General features: G+C 44.4%; 1 protein-coding gene across 1 annotated transcript in view; it reads left to right on the top strand.

The window, feature by feature from the left end:
- LOC144612954 (uncharacterized) overlaps window positions 1–20,503 on the top strand; it is a 93,175-nt gene continuing 72,672 nt past the window's right edge. The window contains exons 1-2 of the mRNA XM_078433383.2: window positions 1–390; window positions 5,411–5,525. Of these exons, the coding sequence (XP_078289509.2) occupies window positions 1–390; window positions 5,411–5,525 (505 nt within the window). The remainder of the gene's footprint in view (window positions 391–5,410; window positions 5,526–20,503) is intronic.

The raw sequence follows: 20,503 nt of genomic DNA, 5'->3' as shown, positions 1-20,503 counted from the left end.
ATGAAAACCGCTGCCAGGGGGGCATTTGAACTCCGCCGCTCGCTGTCTCGCTCTCCCCTCTCTGCCCGGTGCACCTCTCTCCCCCCCTCCCGGCCGGCGCGCTCTCCGGCGCGCTCGCTCGCTCTCCCGATACCCGACGAGTCCTCAACAAGTTGGAGGAAGGCAGGAACGCAGGGGTTAAGCTCGGAAAACAGCAATTACCAAGATCGTGACCCTCCCACACAGTACAGTAACTTATATACTTACCTGGAACAGCCTGCTTTGCCGCTGGGCAAACACCCGTTGGGGGCAGGGAGGGGCGGGAGGGGAGCGGGCCGGTTGGAAAGGGACTCCTTCAAGCTGGCTGCAGTGCGGACGGGACCAGCGCGCTCTCGGGCCCTGCGGACCGAGGTAAGGAGGAGGGGGTTGGTACACTGGTCGGCCGGTGGTCTGTAGGCTCACTGGTCTGCTGAGCAGAACTTTTTTTTCCCAGTTGCCCCGCGCTGCAGCGGCGGCAGGCGCAGACTGTGGAGCCCCCTCTGGCGCGGCAGGCGCGCCGACGCTCGGGGGGAGTGTGCGTGCGTCTGTCGGTAGCCTAGCCGAGGGGAATGCCGTGGGAGGGTGGGAGGGTCGCAGCTCTGCGGAGGGTGATGGATGGGCGGAGGGGGTGGGTCGACAGGCACTCGGAGACAGTGACTACTTGGTCTAGATACGTTTTCTTCTGGCTTGCTGAGCTGGAGTGTGTGTGCGCCCGCGCCCGCCCGCACGTCGATTTCAGGGTGGCAGAGAATAAATATGGCAACTTTCTTGCAATGTTTGCAGCATCCCACCTTGGCTGAGATTTTCCCCACTGGGGGACTACTGTTGGAGAGGGAGGTGGTCAGAACATTCTTTTGCACACACCCTTCTTGGATACTGATGGGGTGGTTGGGGAGGGGGGCAAGAGCGGATATGGGAAGGGTGGCGCTGCACTGGGAAGAATTAGGGCAACCCCTCAAAGTTTGGATGGATGGGATGGCCGAGGGGGCCTAGAGGAAGAGAGGGGAGAGGGAAGGAGGTAGAACGAAAGAAAAAGATCACCCTCCTCCTTTCATCCTAGTCTCCCCTCCCTTCCTCTCCCCTCCCCTCTCTTTTCTCCTGAAGATGCTGGAATCTCCCGTCGTTGTGGGAGCCGGCGATCAATGAGGGGCTCGCCCCTTGTTGTTACCCTCAACAATCTGCAGAATGGGGAGGAAGGGGGGCTGCAGCAATGAGAGGGCACCTGAGACGAGTGGGCCATCATACACCCAATATCTAGACGGGTTTGGGCGAGGGTGCAGAGGGAGGAGCTTCACCATTTCTCTTGAGCATTCAGAACTTTGGAGGGGGGGGGGGATTGAGACATTCTCATTTTTCTAGAAATAGGCTGACTACCGTGGAGTTTGGGTTTATTTTATGTTCATCTCTGCCTGTCGTTTTCTGTCTGAATCTTCTGGCTTGGGTCCCATTGGGAGAGGTCTCTGTCTTGAACCCTCCCTTGCTCAATATCTTGCACGCTTCCCCTCACTTGGACTGGAATGGAGGTAGGGGTCCTGGCAGCTTTTTTGCAACAACAAGATTTTAACGTGTTCCAGTCTGGATTTTGTTGAATAATTAGAAATGGAAATATTTTTTTTTCCTCCCTCCCCCTTCTGAAAAAAAAAAAAAAAAAAAAAAAAAAGGGAAAATGTGAGCTCTTTCCTGATTGGTGGGTGACGATTTTAGTCCGCACCAATGAGCTGGCGGCCTCGTCTGTATTTATTTAGTGCTCTGGGGGAGTTTTTCTCTTTACGCAGCGCCTGTAGTCACGGCTGGAACCTCGGCTGGGGGACTAGAAGGGACAAGAGCGGGTTCAGGGGAAATCCGAACTGTACCTGTTCAGAGATCCGCGACCTTGCAGCCAGGGCTGGCGGAACCCTGAGAGGGGAATGGGGGTGATAGGCCAGATAGGAGGGGAGGCTCAGGGTGCTGGGGCTACGGAAGAGGGGTGGAGGCAGGGCGCCGGGATCTCTGGTTCCCCTCCACGCTCCTCTTCTCGTCCTCCACACACCTCGCTCGCGTCTGTGCGGGCTGAGTTGGGGGATCGCGGACGGTGTGGAGAAATGCAAGGATGAGTCGGGGGGTGCGGGGAGGGGCGGCAGAGGGGCGGGCGGTGCGCGGGGTGGGAAGGCTGAGCCGCGATGGAGCGCGCTGGGGAGACCCAGCGGGCTCGGCTCCGGGGTTCGGAGACATCCTGGGCTGAAGGCGGCGGCGGCGGCGGACTGAAGAAGCCGGCAGACTCTGCCCTTCGCGAATCTTTTTGCGGTCTGGGCTTGCTGTACATAACTCAATAGCCGGAAGCCCTTACCCCAAAAAGCATTCGCGGAGGGCGCGCTCGTCGAGAAGACCGCAGCCAGCAGCGATAGCCGAAGCCCGCACCTTCCCGAAGCGGCTCGGTCCGAGCCTTTCCCAACCCTTTCCCCGTTTTCCACGGAAGAAGCTATCCTTTCCCTCTCGTCCTTCCCGCGCTCCCTGAGGCTTTGGTCACCCGCCTGTCCTCCGAGCGGCTCCCCCGCCCCCAACTTTTAAATCGACTTTGTATCACAGGGGGAATTGAAGCAGGCGGTGTGCGTGTGTTTTCGAAGTGGAAAGAAGCTAAAATACAATAAAAGTTTACAGAAGTTGTGTCTCCCCCCCCCCCCACGCCCCACACCCCGAGTAACCCCATTCACCCACTGCAAAAAAAGGGATCCGATCTTAAGGCCAAGCCAGTACTTGGAATATGAATCAGTTTAGGACATGTTCTGGTCATTTTTGACCCTAATGATCCAACTCTGCAGTCTAGGGGTGGGGAAGCCCTGGAGGGAGGGGCGAGAGGCCCTCAGCATTCTCTGTCCTAGCGTGGGGGACCTGGAGGTGAGGCGAGACGTGGTGAATTGGGGAGCTCCGAAAAAGAGGGAAACACGCAGGCACCGCCCGCTCCCCGGAGTACCTTCCCCCCCGCACCTACTTCCAACCTAATTTGAGGCGTTTTGCAGCCTCAGGTCTCCCCCATCTTATCTTTTTCAAAACTAAGTAGCAAGGAAGGGGGTAAAACAGGCGAAAGCTGGGGAAACCCCCGCGGAGAAGGAGCTTTTGAGAGATGTGGTTGTGCCCGACTCAGGAGCTCAGCAGTAGCAGCAGAAGCCCAGTCCTGGCCTCTCCAGGCGCCCCGTCCTGAGGAGGGAGGCAAAGCTGCAGGACTGAGGATCGTCTGTGGGTCCCCCTCCTCCCCTTGCAGTCGTTACCGCTTCGGTTACAAGTGGCACAAATCAGGCCTTCACCATGCTTGGCGCCCCGTGCCCTGCGCCAGCTAGAAACAGTGCTAGACGCCCTCAGGGATAGGACTAGAAGGACACACAGACACACACAGGCGTCCACAGCGATGGACACAGATAGAGGATGAGTCTGGGAATATGAAAGCCCAGGACCCGAGCTCCAGGAAGCTTCCTGTTTTCGGGGAGGGCCTGAATTCTCCCCGCACCCCAACCACGGTTCTTCCAGCAAACTAAATGCCCACCATCGTTCCCCTCCCCGTTAGCCAAGCACCCAGACTCTACCCTCTGCCGAATAAGAAAAGGGCTACGGAGCCCCAGAGAGCTGGACAGAGTCAATCTTTTATAGCTCAGCCTTCAAGAAAGCACCGAGAAGGCACGGAAGGCGAGGACTCAAACCTCTAGCGCTAAATGAGAGCCCCTCTCCCCAGATAAAGGAGATTTTCCCTCCCTGGTGGCGTTTTCTGAGAGAGTAAAAGGGGCCCTAAGATCTGCAAAGGAGATGGAGCAAAAGCAAAACCCCTGGGGGGGTTTCCTCCCTGCCTCTCACCTGGGGCCGTCTGTGGAGCGATAGCTCCGGCGGAAGGAGAGGCGTAGGAGCCACGTTAGACTCAAAATAGCTTCCCCCTGTGTCCCTTGGGCTTCTCTTTTGTCTTTTGCTTCCTACATCCCCCTATCTCCCCAGCCCGAAAGCCCTCCTCTCCCCCAAAAGCCTGCTCCTCCACCAGATTGGGAGAAAAGTGACCTAAGAGAAGTGAACTTGCACCGAAGACGTTGAGCGACCAGAGAGCAGGCTGCTCAGGGTTACCGCGTCCCTGGTCCCCACACCTCTCCCCCGGAGGCTGGGTTTGGGGCAGGGGCTCCAGAGCCCAGGAGCACCAGCCGAAGCCGGCGTCGTGCGCGCCAGAGCGAGTCCTCGCCTCGCCTCGCCTCAGCCAGACAACTGTTGCTGCCTTGAGGAAGCTGCTGCAGCCCAGCTACTGGGGCGGCTGCACGCCCGGGCCGGGGCCGGGGGCCTCTCACTTCGGATGGGGCCGGGGAGAGGCGGTCCTTGCGGAGAGGGCTGTCAGTCCGGGCGTGAGCAGAGGAAAGGACCCCTTCCCCTTTCCCTTCACAATAAGTGAAAATCTGTGGCTCTTTGTGCATCTTTCCTTCCTCCTCAAAGCAGTTGCGTCAGCCTGGGGCGGGTTGGAGCTGATCTCCCCCTTTCTCCCCACTTTGACTTTGCTGAGGAAGGAGGGCAAAGGGCGGGGGGTAATCTCTTACAACCCTCAAACTGCCAATGCACACCCCTCTTGAAAAATGCCACGTCACCTAGTAAGCCAGGGGCCTGATGGACACTTCCAGGCACTTGCATGTGATGCCAACCTCTGGAGTACCTATAGAGAAGGGGGTAAGGGGTAGCAGCTGGAGACCCTTCCTCACCCCAGTCTGTTTCTCCCTGGGGAGTGGGACGTGCCCAAGAGATCCCTGGGGAAACTTGGCTCCTCTGCCCAGACAAGTAGCTTAGTCTCCGTGTTAGAGAATCAAGACCAGAGGTTGTCTCTGGAGCTAAGGAAGGGGTGAAGGCACGGGAGAGTCCCCCTCCATCCCCCAGCCATCTGCCCCCTAGTGGCTGGGCCAGGCTAAGGGGTTCTGCCAGCTGTCACCCTCAGGCCCCCTTTTGGTTACTGTGGACCTGCCCTACTCCCTTACCCATGGCGAGAACCAGGCTTCCTCCCTTTGGATCCTTTGCCCCAGCTATCTCTTTTCAAGACCTCAGGTCTTGAGTCCTTCTGCCTTATTTGCCTTAGTTTGGAGGCAAAGGAAGGGATTGAGATTGAGTCAAAGGTACTGGGCACACTTGCTTCAATCTCAGACCAAGACCCTCTTCTCTGTCCCAGAGACTCCCCATACTGGGACGCAGCAGGAGGGAAGCTTTGTGGGTATCTCTGAAGAGCTCTCCTGTGACATCAGCATCCCTGCCTTGTAGCTCTTAGCCCAGATGTGCCCCTCTGCCCTTTTTCTGTCCTTCAGCCAATCCACTCCTTGATTTCCTATGAAATATCCCCACCCCCAATCTCTCTCATTCTCCTCCTGAGCCAGCATAGTAACCCTACCCATCTTTTTCGCCCTTTCAGGTAGTTGAACCTGTCTGGACTACTGGAGGTCTGCACAAGGGGTGGCCACTGAAGGAGGGTATCTCAGAGGCCACGGGAACTGAAGAGTCTGAACCAATGAGCTCTGGAGTCCCAGGTGAGTGCAAAGATACCTCAGCCCATGGCCGCTTGGCCTGGGTAAAACCAAGAAGACTCCACACAGGCTCTTCCCTTGGTGATGCAACACAGGGAAATCAGGGATCCAGTGCTTGGGGCACTGTCCTCAATGGCTTAGCCTTTGGCGAAGAGAGGCACCCATCATGGAGGTCGTCAGGAAGGACACAGTGTCCTCTGAGACAGGCCCCCTTCCTGTTTTATCCACTAGCTGGACTTGGGCCTGGGTATTTGGAGGCCCCAGTACTGAGGAGTGCAAGACTTCCTCAGTGGGGCACGTGGTTCCCTCTCCACCCCTCACTTCGTGGGCTGTTTAAGGTCTCTCAGCGGCCCAGAGGAGGTGTCGAGTGGAAAGGTTATTTGCTGAGCTCAGTTTCTCTGAGGCAACAGAAATGTTGAGTTATTTCTCCTTAACTAAAGTTCAGCGTAGGATAGGTAGGAAAAGTTTTAGGTTATTGATTTTTTTGAGGGGTGAGGCATTCAACTCTAAATACATTTACGTATTCTATTAACTAGCAAAATCCTTTGCTACAGAGCTTTTGTTTAGCTGCCTTTCTGACCTTCACAGTCCTACTGTGCCTTCTTATTGGGAAATTCAATTCGGAGCTCGGCAGAGAATTTTGAAAGTCCAGAGCTGTTAGATTTGTAAGGAAGGGAGAAAGTGAGCTACCTGGCTAATCCTTGGATGTTATGTGAGCAAAATGTAGGAAACTGGCAGAAATCTTAGAGGGAAACTTGGGGCTCATGGCAGAACAGAAGCACGTGACACAGAAGACCTTCAGATCATTATAGGACAGACCTATTTTCTGTATTAATTAAGTGACTACTACATGAGTTTCTGAAATGTTTATATTTTGAAAGTGGAACTCAAATAATAAATAGATTGACTGGACTCCTCTATAATCCCACCCTGTACAGTGAGGGCAAGGTCTTCAAATCATTCACTGAACCCAACTTCCTTAAATTCCCGTTTTTAGTATAAGAATCTGAAGTTTATAGCAATAGGATTGTTGTTCATTCCAAGAGGTTAATATCTCCCTCTTCCCCCCTTTAGTTGGCATTTAATTCGTATTTCAGTTGCATTGTAGAGAAATCTAAGAAAATAACAGGGGGAGGGATTGTCTTGCCTGAAAGGTTAACCTCTTCTAATCATGTTTGAAAGAAATCTGCCAGCAGGTTAAACCACAAATTTAGATATAATAAATAGCATGTAAAAGTTAGAAAGAGCTGTCGAGGATATATAGACTGATACCTTCATTTTATAAATCAAGAAACTGAGGTTCAGAGAGGTTAAGTGATTTTACCAAGGTCACACATCTGGAACTCAAACTCGGATTGTTTATTGTCTAAGCTGGGTTCTTTCTTTTTACTAAATATTTCCTACCATTACCAAATAATAAGATAATCAATAAACACAATCTAAGGCATTGTAACAGATTCCCCTCCAAAATGACTTGCATTTAGGATGCCAGGGTTCAAAGAAGAGTTTACTGAAAGTTCCTTCTTCTGGTGATTAGCATTCTGGACGTATCCCTCGGTTAGGCACGGCTCTCCTCTCTCTCTTCTGTTATGGCCTGGACTTCAGAGCCTCCATGTTGGCCCCAGTCTGCTGAGGAAGTCGTCAACACAAGAATTTGCTGTGTCATAGAATTCAAGTATTGGTCTCTTTCACAAATTCTCCCAGCATGAAGCAGCTCCGTGTGGCTTAGGCCCCTCTCCCTTATTTCTCCTCTCTGGGTGGCAGTTTGAATCTCTTCCTTCTTGCCTGCTGGGCTTGATTTTGAGTTGTTAGGAGGATAGTAAGGCCTGACTTGAATTTTCCCAGGATCTCCTAATCACCTAACAAGTGAAGAAGACTGCCCCCCCCCACCCCCAAAGGAGCTTTCAAACCAAGCAGGGGATCATTTGATCCCTGTCCTTCAGACATCTTTTAGAACGCTGCAGATCACGTGCTTGTAGGACAGCTGCTTGCCCTGGTCAGTTTTAAGCTTAAGATTTACTGCCAGCCTCCAGATCTGACTCCACTATTTCGGCTTTACGTATTTCCATCAATGACAGCGACTTCGATGCCATAGTAGTAATCGTGTCCTCATCACATGGGAATAATAGTCATGTTATTTGCGCCACCACAAATAAATCATTCTGGTGGCCTTTTTCATAGACTCTCCCCACTGTTTGGTCCCCTCCGCCACATTCTCCCCTCTTGGTTCTTACTGGTTGGCAGGTTCTAACTAGGAAATGAGATGCATTTCTTTGCTTAAAAAACAATGGTTTGGGAGGAAGAAAAATGAAATGGGGTGAAAGATACAACTAGCTTAAAAAGCAAATCAATAGGACTGACCAGCTGTGGAAAGAGTTGAAACAGCTAATTCTGTCTGGTCCTGACTACTGACATTCATGACCTTACAGAAAAACAATTATATCCTTTCTAAGTCTTAATTTCTCCATGTTTAAAATTAGGTGCTTCAGAGCTCAGATCCCTTATCCATTCATTTATTCAACAAATGTTTACTGAGTTCCTACTACCTATCAGGCCTTATTCTAGGCATCGGAGATATAAATAAGTCATTCTCCCTGGGATAACCTAATGAAGCTAGAAACTTCTTCCTAGAAAAAAACAAAACAAAACAAAACAAGAATGGAAAAGGAAATGGGGCACCTGGATGGCTCAGTCGGTTAAGCATCTGACACTTGATTTTGGCTCAGGTTGCAATCTCACAGTTCTTGAGATTGAGCCCCAAGTTGGTTCCAGCTACGTCAGCACAGAGCCTGCTTGGGATTCTTTTTCTACCCCCCCCCCCCCCCCCGCCTCCCTCTGCCTCGCCCTTTCCCCCTCATGCTCCCTCTCTGTCTCAAAATAAATAAAATAAACATTAAAAAAAGAATAGAAAAGGAAAACAAAAACAACACAGATATTTTACATACAGTTCCAGAGGGTTCATGACCTCCCTAGGCTCCACGGAATTAAAATTGGTTTGTCTAATTAGTCTCTGAGGCCTACATTTTACAACACGAAGGTTTGAAGCTTAGGGTACGTTGTGAAAGGTACATTTTTAGGCGCTTCTTATTTTTTTTTCCTAGTAGCATTCAGTGGCATTTTTGTCATGATTTTTGGCCCCCCTTTATTGGAGAACAAATATTTGGAACTTACTCAATACTGCAGAGGGCTAGATAAATGTTGAACAGAAAATGAGTAACCAAAAGTCAAGGCAGGCATGGAGCCCAGGGACAGAAGCAGATGAGAAGTTTCATGACCCAACAACGTAGTCCGGACCTGTAGAATTTCGAAGAGACAATCCTTTCTCTAGGCTACATGTTCTTGGTAGAGTCTGGTGAGTTGGTGGAGGGAAGCAAGCTTTGTGCTGGAGCTGGACAGGGTCACGTCTGAATACTTCTGACCACCAGGGAAAATCACAGCTGGACAGGACAGGGATGCCTTTCGAGGGAAAGGAACAGTCCATTGTAACATGGTAGACAGGCTTCCGCATAGCGCAGCAAGGGGATTTACCGCAGGCAGTTCCACTGAGGCCTTCGGTGAAGGAGAAATTGGGAGTCCCTAAGGCTCAAAATGGAGAGGTCAATGTGCAAAGGTTTTATCCTGGTGCCGTGCTTCGCAGCCTCTTCCTTCCCTGTGCTCAGGGCCCCCAGACTTTTTCCTCCTGATGACGAAGGCCTCGCTTTTTTCATTTAGGGCAAAGGCCGTTTACTGACAGTCGTACTGGTCAAAACTGAGGCGAACTTCACTTTCAGGGAGATGTGGATGCTCTTATTCCACACGCCGAGGGGGCATAGCCAGTGCAAGCCACTGCCCGGATTAGGATCTGACCTTGGAAAGGCTTTGAGGTAGACTGTGGGAGGACAGGCAGAATTGTGTGAATTTCTACTCGAGCAAGGAAGCAGCAGATCGCTATGGCTGTGGCTAATGTGTAGAAAAATCCGTCTCCTTACAAACCAGTCGTTTTCAATTTTTCAATTTCCTCATCTGTGAAATGGGGATAATAATACCAGTCATAAGGGTCAGGTGAGGATTAGAGGAGTTTATGCATGGAAAGTGCTTCGTACCTAGTCTGTGTTTGATAAATGTTAGCTGTTATTGCTGTTGTTTTATTATTATTATTATTATTATAATTAATAACAATATTTTTTTTTCTGTTTGACACATATAGCAATGGCATATCAGGCTTAGATCATAGAATCAGCAGTCATAGAGACACAGTTATTCCCTGAGTGACAGATGAAAGATAATCTTTTCTGGAAGCATCTGTCCATTTGCCCCACAGACTGCCAGTGCCCAGGATTACCCAGCTGGGAACAAATCAGAAGGGCTGATAGGAAAATCTTTTTCTCTACTTCATGCATCCCTACACAAAGATTATCTCTTTGTGGTTTCATTCCCCTTAAATTCATTCCCCTTTAATTCCTGGCTTTTCGAGTTCTTAACAACAACAAAAAAAAGTCTATTGAATTTAACCACAATTGTTTCTGCAAATCATTCTCTTTATACTTCTTTTTTTAACTTTCTGATGGGGGGACAAGTAGTTCACTTCAAATGCTTGACATTCACCTTTGACTTTCAGCTTCTTTCTAGTCCTAAATTTTCAGAGCTTAGGTGATTCCCACCGAGGAAATAGTGAAGCAGAAGGGCAGGGCTGGATAACACTGTTTGCTGTCATACATGATGTTTTCTCTTTCCGTTTCACACATATTTTGTCTTCATTCTTTCCTTCTTCGAACTTCACTTTTCACTGTCTTATAATTCTTTTTGTCTCCACTTACCCCCTGAAAGAAAAGATCTTTACTCTCCTTCCTGTGCTCCACTTAGCATCCCATCAGGCATTTCTTTTAAGTCTTGGCTGCAAACTGCAGGCATGATGATAGGAAGAATATGATGTGGTCTCTACATTTCTGGGTAACACTAGAGAAAAAAGGGCCAAGGCCCCCCAAACCTGTGGAGCACACTGGAGGCCATTCCAAGGAGAAAGGAAAAGATGGTTTTGGGTTTTTTTTAAAATCTATTTTAATTTTCATAAAAACTGGAGCCTGCTGCATAGATTCCCCATTTCAACTCAGAGTCTACCCATTGCTTCTACTCAGTGACATATCTTCTCTTTCTTTAAAAAAAATCATAATAAACATCTCAGGAATAAACCAAAAGCAGTCTCTGCATCTCTTCTTTGAAGCCTTTTAAGGGGAGGATAAAGGCGGCATGATTGGAAGAAGCAGCAAAACCTAGTGGTTGAGAGTCATGGGCCTTGGTGGTAGTGAGACCTCGGTTTACTCCCTAGCTGGGGTCTTTTCAGCTGCATGCCCTTGACCAACTTGTATCTCCAAGTCAGTTTCCTCATCTGGAAAATGGGGATATTAAAGTACCTATTTCATAATGAGGTTGTTGGGGCAGTGAAATGAGATGTCAGTAAACAGTTTAGTACTTCAGGCACATAGGAAATACTCAATATTAACTGTTATTGCTAAGACAGAGAGCCCTGCAGACCCAGGACAAGATATAGTCCAGAACCAGTTGGAAAAGTTGAAATATGAATAAGGAAGTAGAACCATAAAGTCACCAACTGTCATGAGGTAGGAGATGAGTCTCGAGTCAAAGAGCGTCCTGATCATACCAGGATATTCCAGATGTTGTGAACCCATCTGGAGTTGAAAATTAGTGATAGGAAGAGGGGAACTTGCTCAGTCAGGGCTTCCCAGCCTCTAAGGAGAGCTGCTCATTCAAACTGCAATGATTTACATCACAGTGATCCTTTAACACCGTGACAGGCAAATAACTTAGATGAACCATGTAAAGGAGTTATGATGTCCAGGTCAACTCATCTTTCAGGCCCAGATCTGAAAAAAAATCAAGTAAAGAAATAGTTTCACTATTTGTTTCAAGGTGGAGTGAGTGATTTTTTTTTTCTTAAATTAAGGGGTCTTCTTTTTGAATTTCTGGCAAGAACACTGGGTCAGGGAAAAGAAAAAGAGAGCAGAAAACATACTTGCTAGAGGTAGGGGTTTGTCTGGAGAATTCTATAATTCTCAAAAAAAAAAAGTCTATAATTCTCAGCTGATTATGAGGCAGGAAGTAAATTGGCAGCCTATAAATTAATTTTTAAAGGAAGAATGAATTAGATATAGCCCTCCAAACTTTATCCTTTAGACTCCCACCACCTCTGAACCTTAACACCACATTCAATGAAATAATATTTAAATAAAAGAGGAAAATAGTTTCCCTCTACTGACTTTCCTTATGCCTAACTTTCTTAAAAAAAAAAAAAAAAAAAAAAAAACAACCAAAAACATATGTAAGTAATGGAACATAGAAGCAGTCATTTATAATAAAATTTTTTAAAGGAAAGAAAAAAAATTTATTGATAGGCAGCTCCCTGGATTAAAATTGGGTCATTAAAATGTTAAAGAATTAAAATTAGAATGCTAAGAAAACATTTAAAGCTGTTAACATTCATCTAATATTTTAATGTATTTGCAGGCTTAGAAAATCGTCCAATTCATAGACATTTCCCCCTTGACATTACCTTTTAGGGAGTTTATCTAGAAAAAAGCTGTTTCACGTAGCTTTACACAAGAAATATTTTCATTTAAATATGAAGTGGTCGTGAAAACAGTTGCTATCTCTCCAAATAACAAGTGATATTTTAAAAATACAAATATAAGTTTATTGCTTTTTTGAGGATTAGCTATTAGCTTCTTAACATTTTTTAAATGAGGCTTTAGAATTCTGAAAGGAAAATCTTTTTTTTTTTTAAAGGGGGACTTTAAAAACATAAACTATACAATTTTTTTTCATCTTATAATGGAAAATCTTGCTTTTCAGTGAGCTACCTCTCAGCTAAGATTTAACGTGAGATTTTATGTTTCTTTTTGTTTGTTTGTTTTCTGTATAGTCAGCTTGTACAACACTTAAGACAGTTTACCCCAGTGAAGATCATCATTTAACCAGAGCTCAAATATCTAAGAAGATATTTTATTTATGAACATAAAACATTAATTTTTCATATGGCACAAAGGAAATATAACTTTCCAGAGGGATATGTGATGATTCTTCCACTATTCATAAATCCATTCCTTAATTTAAAAATAAGATCTCTTTTTGAGTTAATTTTTTGTTAGAAACATAATTGTTATCAAAATATTTTTTCCAGATGCAATTTTAAACTGAAAGGATTTTTTTTTTACTAACATAAATTGTAAGAGTTTATGTTTTAGCACTAGCATGATTTCATCTCTATTTTTCCTTTCTGTATATGCTCCTAGATTATAAAATTTATAGATCTTAATATAACACATCAGAATAGGTTGTTTTATTTATAATACTTATAAAAGGATTATACATGACACTAAATAGAGACTGTCATTTACTGCTCTGCTTTTTGGCAAAAATATTTTTTGTTGTGGTTTTTATTTTTACATATAGGAGAGGCTTATAAGAAGTTAAAGTAGTAGATTCTGACAGTTGTTTGAGGAGTCATGTTAGAGAATTAAATGACATTTATGGAATTTTCCATGAGTGCTTATAACTCAAGAAATCATACATACCAAAAAGAAAGTATAAAAACCCAGGCCACAGAATTGCTCCAAATTAAATTTTTTCATAGATTTCACAAGTCTTTCATTGTTTCTCATACATTGCATTGTGACCACCAACCTGTTGCACTTAAATATGCTATGTCTGCTGTAAAAAAGACAGGAGACCTGAAGTAATTAAAATAAATTTCTTGAGTAATTACTCACCCCCTTCTCACTGCCATTTTCTTGGGTGGACAGGCACAGCCTGGGGGCCATCTTTCCATATACACAAGTTTTGTTTTTTTGTTTTTTTTCCTATTCTTCCTGTTGCCTGTTAATATGCACCCTTGTGGGAAAAAATATGGCTAGCAGCACTTTTTTTTTTTTTTTTAATGGAGGTTTATGTCAGTCAGGAAGGGAAATTGATGCCTGTTAATTCTTTCTCTTCAAGGGGGTCAGAATTATATTTTCGATGAAATGCACTCTTGGAGGCTAATATACATTTACTGAAAGTAAGGAAGGGACACTATGATCTTAAAGATCCTCAAAGGATGAGGGAGAAATGTCACCAGCTAATTCGTGACATCGAAAGGACAGGATAAGGAAAGATATAGGAAGTTTATTCCAACATCTTAGCCCAGTGATGCCATCAACAACTGCCCCCCCCCCCAAATTGTATACTCAACATCTGTCCACATATTAATTTCATTATGGTATTTTTTTGTAAATGTGTATGTGCACACACACACATACAGACACACACAAATATGCTATTATAAGCAGAGATATTACATCTTTCTCACTTAGAAGGTTGAACTTAGCCATTTGTATCTAAAAGTATCCTAATGTTAAAACAATGTCTCATGGAGCCAAAGCATAAGAGACTGTTAAAAACTGAGAACAAACTGAGGGTTGATGGGGGGTGGGAGGGAGGGCAGGGTGGGTGATGGGTATTGAGGAGGGCACCTTTTGGGATGAGCACTGGGTGTTGTATGGAAACCAATTTGACAGTAAATTTCATATATTAAAAAAAAAAAAAAAAAAAAAAAAAAAAAAAGTCTCATGCTGACAGGCTGACTAGTATCCCAGAAGATATGAATTCCTCTAAGTTTCATTTAAAATTAAAGTGAACTCTACCACATAAATAAGATAAATATTGACATCATTTTTGACATAAGATAGTCTTTTTTAAAAAGCAGGTTACTCTCAACTCTGAATTAAACCTTAGAACCCTTTTTGCCTCCTTAAAAAAGACTGATTATGGAGCTGTGCAGTTGTCATTGTCTGACAATGCTGAATCAAAACATCTTTAAGTAAATAAAATTTTAATCTCCAACCTTGAACATGGGGGAAGTCCCAACAATGATATGGGAAAGGCACTACCTAAAATGGTTTAGCATCGGTATTAGTAAAAAATAAAAATAAAAATAAAAAAATACAATTGTCAAATTTCTAAAGCCTGTAAAAAGAGAAAGAACAGATTGTATTTTCTCTCAGTAAACTACCTTGAGATCCTTAGAAGGAAAGCAATGGGTAATATAATTATAACCTTCAATGGTGCTGTAAGCATCATTAGTTACTGATTTTGTTATTAAAAATATTACCAGTGAGCAAAAAAGAAAAGAATATGTATAGCAGTATAATTTAAAAAAGAAAAAGTAAAATATAAAAAAAAGGAAAGAAAACTCTGATGATAGGAAATCACATTTAGAGGACTAGGACTATTGGAGGTAGGTTTAAGCACATAATATAAATACCAAATGAAATTCTTCATGCCACACTGTCTCCTTGCAGGAGAGCACATACATAAATAACAAAATTTATACACAACAAGAATTTTTTAATTGATATTCAAGCTTATTTAAAATTTCACTGCTGTTAAATTTGCCCCTCATATTTTGGTAAATTTAGAAATCAGTATTCTCAGGAAGAGATTTCTTTTTTCCAAACTAGAAACAGGGATAGTAAGGGGAAAAGGTCAATTCATCCTTCACCCTGATAATTGGATTAAGGGCCTTCCAAATCATAAAGATGGGTACATTTAAAAATCTTAACTACTCCATAATGACACAATCCTTAAAAAGTAGTAATCATTTTAAAATACCTGAAATTTAAAAAAAAAATACAATTTTGAGGAAGAATCTTTCAGGAAAAAAAAAGTTTCTATAGAGCTTCTATATTCTATAAAACTTTCTATAAAAACAAACTAAAATTTCTATAAAAACAAACTAAAATGTGGACCCTATTTTATTAATATGCTGAAAACATAGATTTAGAGGAAATATTCTTTTGGGGGAAGTTTTCAGTAAATAAAACACATATTTGATTTTAGGAAGGCAATCAATATACTGAAAGGCTATTAAATTATATGAGGAAGTTGAATCTTAAATATATTGTATTGAATTTTTTGCTCAAAATTTTAGTAACCAATTTGGTTTTCCTTTTGTTTTTGCTTTTGTTTTTTTAAGGAGTTTTATACTGCTTTTTAAAAATTTTGTATTCATACAACTACACTGACCTCAAAACTGTGCCCCTTTTTGTAGGCTGGCTTTGGTTTGTTTGGGCCTTCTTAAGGCTTAATGAACTGACTGCATTTAGGTGGAATTTTTCTGTTTTAGGAGAGCCTTCTGCTCCTCATATGTTTTCATTAAGAATATGTTTTACCCTATAGAGTACATTTGTCACTTATTTTTCTTTGCTCCTTTCTTTCTGGATATTTTCTTTCTCTTCAGAATTTCATATCATGCTGCCCAATCCCACCAAAAATTGTCCAATCAAAAAAATATTTTGTCTCCCTTTTCTTTCTTTTTCTTATTTTTAAAGATTTTTTTCCCTTCACAGGGCAAAGACCTTTTAGTTCCAGCAAATTAATAGTCCTTCTATAGTCAGAGCATTTTTATTGGGACCACTGTGGTATTTGTACATTTGAGACCTATCGTTATGCAGCTTTGGGTGAAACAGTGTTGGTGAAATATCCAAACCGCACCATGTAAACAATTGATGTAAAAAAAGGTGTGAGTCTGACCTTGATCCCAGCAGTGCTGAAGCCCCTGTTTATTCTTGGTTGTCTCTGACAATAGAGGGGGCAAAGGACTTTGTGTATCCTTAGGACAGGGGAGGGGGGAAGGTAGAGATCTGTGGTGGTCTCCTCCAGAATCAAGGTGAAGGTTCTCGGGTCGCCTGGGTGGCTCAGTCGGTTAAGTGTCTGACTTCAGCTCAGGTCACGATCTCGGGTTTGAGATCCACATCAAGCTCTGTGCTGACAGCGCAGAGCCTGGAGCCTGCTTCAGATTCTGTGTCTCCCTCTCTCTCTGCCCCTCCCTCTCTCAAAAAATGAATAAACATAAAAAAAAAATTTTTAAAAAGGTGAAGGTCCTCAGGTTTATGTTGCTATGTGTATATGCACACACCTTGTTTATGAACTGCATCTCTTTACCCACACTGTCTGAGAGGAGGTTTAGTCCAGTCTAATTTATGATTTTACAAAGAATAGTCAAGTCCAGATCAACTGGCTTTTATTAAGCAGTGAGTGATATGTTTTCATTGATTATTTGACTAAAATCAATTGTCACATCTTCCCTCTCCCCATGCAGAAGTTGATGCAACACTGTTGATTTATTCATTCATTTATTCAACAGATCCTTCTGGATGATTAGTCAGATGTTACATGTAAATGAGGAGAACTTAACTTGTTAATGTTGGTCATCGTGTTCTGTAGGTCTGTAAATTTTTTAAGTGATCCACAACTGTCAGATTAATGTATGTAAACTTTTTTTTTTTTAATTCTTAATGTTTATCTATTTTTGAGAGAGAGAGACAGGGCAGGGGAGGGGCAGAGAGAGAGAAAGGGAGACACAGATTCTGAAGCGGGCTCCAGGCTCTGAGCTGTCAGCGCAGCCCTGTGCGGGACTCGAACTCAGGAACAGCGAGATCATGACCTGATCCGAAGTCAGACGCCTACCTGAGCCACCCAGGCACCCCTCAGATTAACGTATATAAAATTTTAAATACAGTTAATCCTCATTAGTTTCCTAGTGATCTCCTAACAACAACAACAAAAATGGTTAAACCCTAGTGGGGGGTAACCAAGCAATGTTTTTACTATTCATACATTCATCGAATAAATTTTAAAATTCCTTGAAAACGTACTTTCATGGACTGACAGCTTTCCACCTCGCATCCACAATGCGCACAGAAAACAGTCACAAAATATGCATACACAGAAATCTATTGCCCTGTTTACATAATCTTCCATATTTTGGTGTTTGTGGGTGGGTCTGAAGAATGAGTCCATTCCCAAGTCCTTTTGTATATGCTCATTCAACACAGAACTTCAGGATTTTATGGAACTGATAAGCACCCTTCAGCTCATCCAGCCCAAACTGTCCATGCTACACAAGGAGAAACTGAGGCAGAGAGAGAGACACTGTCTTGCCTAAAGTCCACAAAGAATTAGTGACTAGTCTAGGGTTACAACCAGCAAGCCTAATGAGGTCTGGCTCTGGGTGGAATATGGACATGATGCTGAGCTCCTGGGTGGGGAAAAGAAAGACGAGCAGAAAAATAGATGGTGTTGTGTTTCTGGTTAGGGCATTTTTTTTTTAAAGACAGGATTATCAAAGACTAAGCATTTTTCATCCCATCTTTGTGCCATCCAGTAGAATTGATCAGCATAGCTATTTCTCTCATTTCTTTTCATTAAGTCTCCCAAAGGAGGATAATTTAGTGACCTCCCTTCTCGAGCTCAGAAATCAAACTATTCCCCGCCTCTTCATAGAATAATACTACAAACATTTATGAACACCCAACATGTGTGAGCATGCGAGCATGTTGCTACGTATTAGCAACAGAAGGATAAATTAGATGATGTCTATGAAGACACCTGGCATCCATAGTAGATGTTCAATAAATTCACTCACGACCTGTAAGGGCAGATTTAAATCAAGACAGATTTAAATTTTTTTTTTTACGTTTATTTATTTTTGAGACAGAGAGAGACAGAGCATGAACGGGGGAGGGGCAGAGAGAGAGGGAGACACAGAATCCGAAGCAGGCTCCAGGCTCTGAGCCATCAGCCCAGAGCCCGACGCAGGGCTCGAACTCACAGACCGCGAGATCGTGACCTGAGCTGAAGTCGGACGCTTAACCGACTGAGCCACCCAGGCGCCCCAAATCAAGACAGATTTAAACAGCAACTAATACAAGGCAAAATATATTAAGTTTAACTAGAGCTCAAAACAAATGGCCGTGGCACTGAAAGAAAGGAATGCATAATTCTGACGGGAGTTCAGGGGTTCAGCACATGTGAGCTGTGCCTTGTAAGTTGAGTAGGATTTTGACAGATAATGAATAAAGGCATGTCGGGCTGTGGGAACTCCACAGGAAAGGCCTCCAGTGGTGGGTGCATGGTGTATTCTAGAAATGTTGGGTAATACGCTGTGATGAGAGCACTGGGTGACTGGAATAATAAGGAGGAAAAGGACATTACAGAGATGGTTAAGGCCCAGATTATAGAGGAATTGAATGTTGAAGCAAAAGACTTTGTACTAAATATCCAAGGGCATCACAGAAGCCATGAAGGCTTGGGAGTTGGCCTGACGTCTGGTGATGACATTAGAGGGTGGTCTGGAAGAGCAAGATAATGAAAGCAGGTGGCTCAAATTAGTTTGGGTCATCAGGAAAAGACCTGCCTTTCTTGTATTACTTCGAAGGAAGTCAAGACATTGTGAGTGCTTGATATAAACTCAAGTAGGGTGACACCATTCATGTGATCACAGAGCCTGGTGGTCTGAGAAGCCATGCGGGCCTTAGGCTTCCCTGTAGAACTCAGGGGACCCAGTACCAGTCAGCACCTGCCAAAACACAAATTATTGGGCACACTGCTGTTGTGGTGTTATGAAGTGTTCCTCCTGGGGTGAAGAGGCTTATTGTGGTTTGGGTGAAAGAATGGCTTCCAAATATCCAATGTCTTCAGCCAGAGTTATGTTATGTGTCTCATGTGTCTGGTCTTCTGGGTCACTTACACTCCTTTTAAACTGCATCGTTTGATAATGTGGTGCCTCCTCCCCCGGGATGAGGACGCTTAACCTGTCTGGTGTCCATGTACCATCTTGCTCCAGGTGTCTTAGATATAAACCTTTCTGATAAAAGCTCTTTTTAATCTTGGTTTTGACCATCTGTTTCCTCGTGGATCGGTTTCCTAATCCGGGGTCTTTTTTCCCTCCGAACTTAATCTCGGTGAAGGTGGCTTGCTTGTCTTGCACCCTCACTTCTGTTCATACTGGTCTGTGCCGGTGGGACAGTGTCCTTCTGTGGGTCTCAAAGTGGGAACCAGGCCCTTCTTTTCCTTCACGTCTCCTCCCGCGCCCTAAGCTCTCTTCCTTCCTGCTCTGTGTTTTTGCACTCTGTGCCTGCCTGCCTCTGCTCCTTTGTACCCACATCATTGTCCTCAAGCCCTCTGCTTCTTAGTCCTCTTGGCTTCAACTGCCCTTCCCCTCGAAACTTCTCATGTTTGCATCTCAGCTCTCAGCTCTGATGTCTCTGTATTGTGCCTTCGTGGGGTGTGACAAGTCAGGCAAGGGAAGTCCCTTCTGCAGGTGTAGACAAGACTCAGTCAGACCTCAGGATGATGTCGTCATCAGGGGAGGAGGCCCTATGTATGTGTGTAGAGGTGGGACTGTGATGTCACATCTACACATCTATCTGCCTGATGGTGTATGTGTCTAGTAAAGCAAGTATACTTGAGGACACAGACCCTAAACTGGATGTTGAAAGATCAGGGTCTGATTTTTTGCATCACTTTGGATAATATCACTGGTTTAGGAATTAAACGGAACCTTTTTGTTAGTAAATAGTACACACAATCTTGTTTCATTTTAATAATATTATTCCTATCTGCTCAACTATCTACGCATTAATTCTTCCATTTGGGTATCTGGATAAAATTCTCTGGAATAATACTCACCTAATGGTAACGATGGTTATTTCTAGATGGTAGGACTTGGTGTGATTTTTTAAACTTCCTTTTTGATGCTTTTCAGCACTGCTTAAATTCTTAATAGGAAATCAGAATACCAGAATGGAATGGATGTTGGCTAAGATCACAACAGCCCCTATGTGTCCCTTACTACATAATCTCTTTCTGTTTGCTTTTTCATATATAAAAGAGGAGGGGATTTAAAAAACCCCAGACATGGGGCGCCTGGGTGGCGCAGTCAGTTAAGCGTCCGACTTCAGCCAGGTCACGATCTCGCGGTCCGTGAGTTCGAGCCCCGCGTCAGGCTCTGGGCTGATGGCTCGGAGCCTGGAGCCTGTTTCCGATTCTGTGTCTCCCTCTCTCTCTGCCCCTCCCCCGTTCATGCACTGTCTCTCTCTGTCCCAAAAATAAATAAAAAACGTTGAAAAAAAAATTAAAAAAAAATAAAAAACCCCAGACAGCTCCCC

The sequence above is a fragment of the Panthera onca genome, chromosome D1, assembly GCF_046562875.1.
Source record: "Panthera onca isolate mPanOnc1 chromosome D1, mPanOnc1 haplotype 2, whole genome shotgun sequence".
Lineage (NCBI taxonomy): Eukaryota > Metazoa > Chordata > Mammalia > Carnivora > Felidae > Panthera > Panthera onca.
This window is presented reverse-complemented; position numbering and strand designations above follow the sequence as displayed.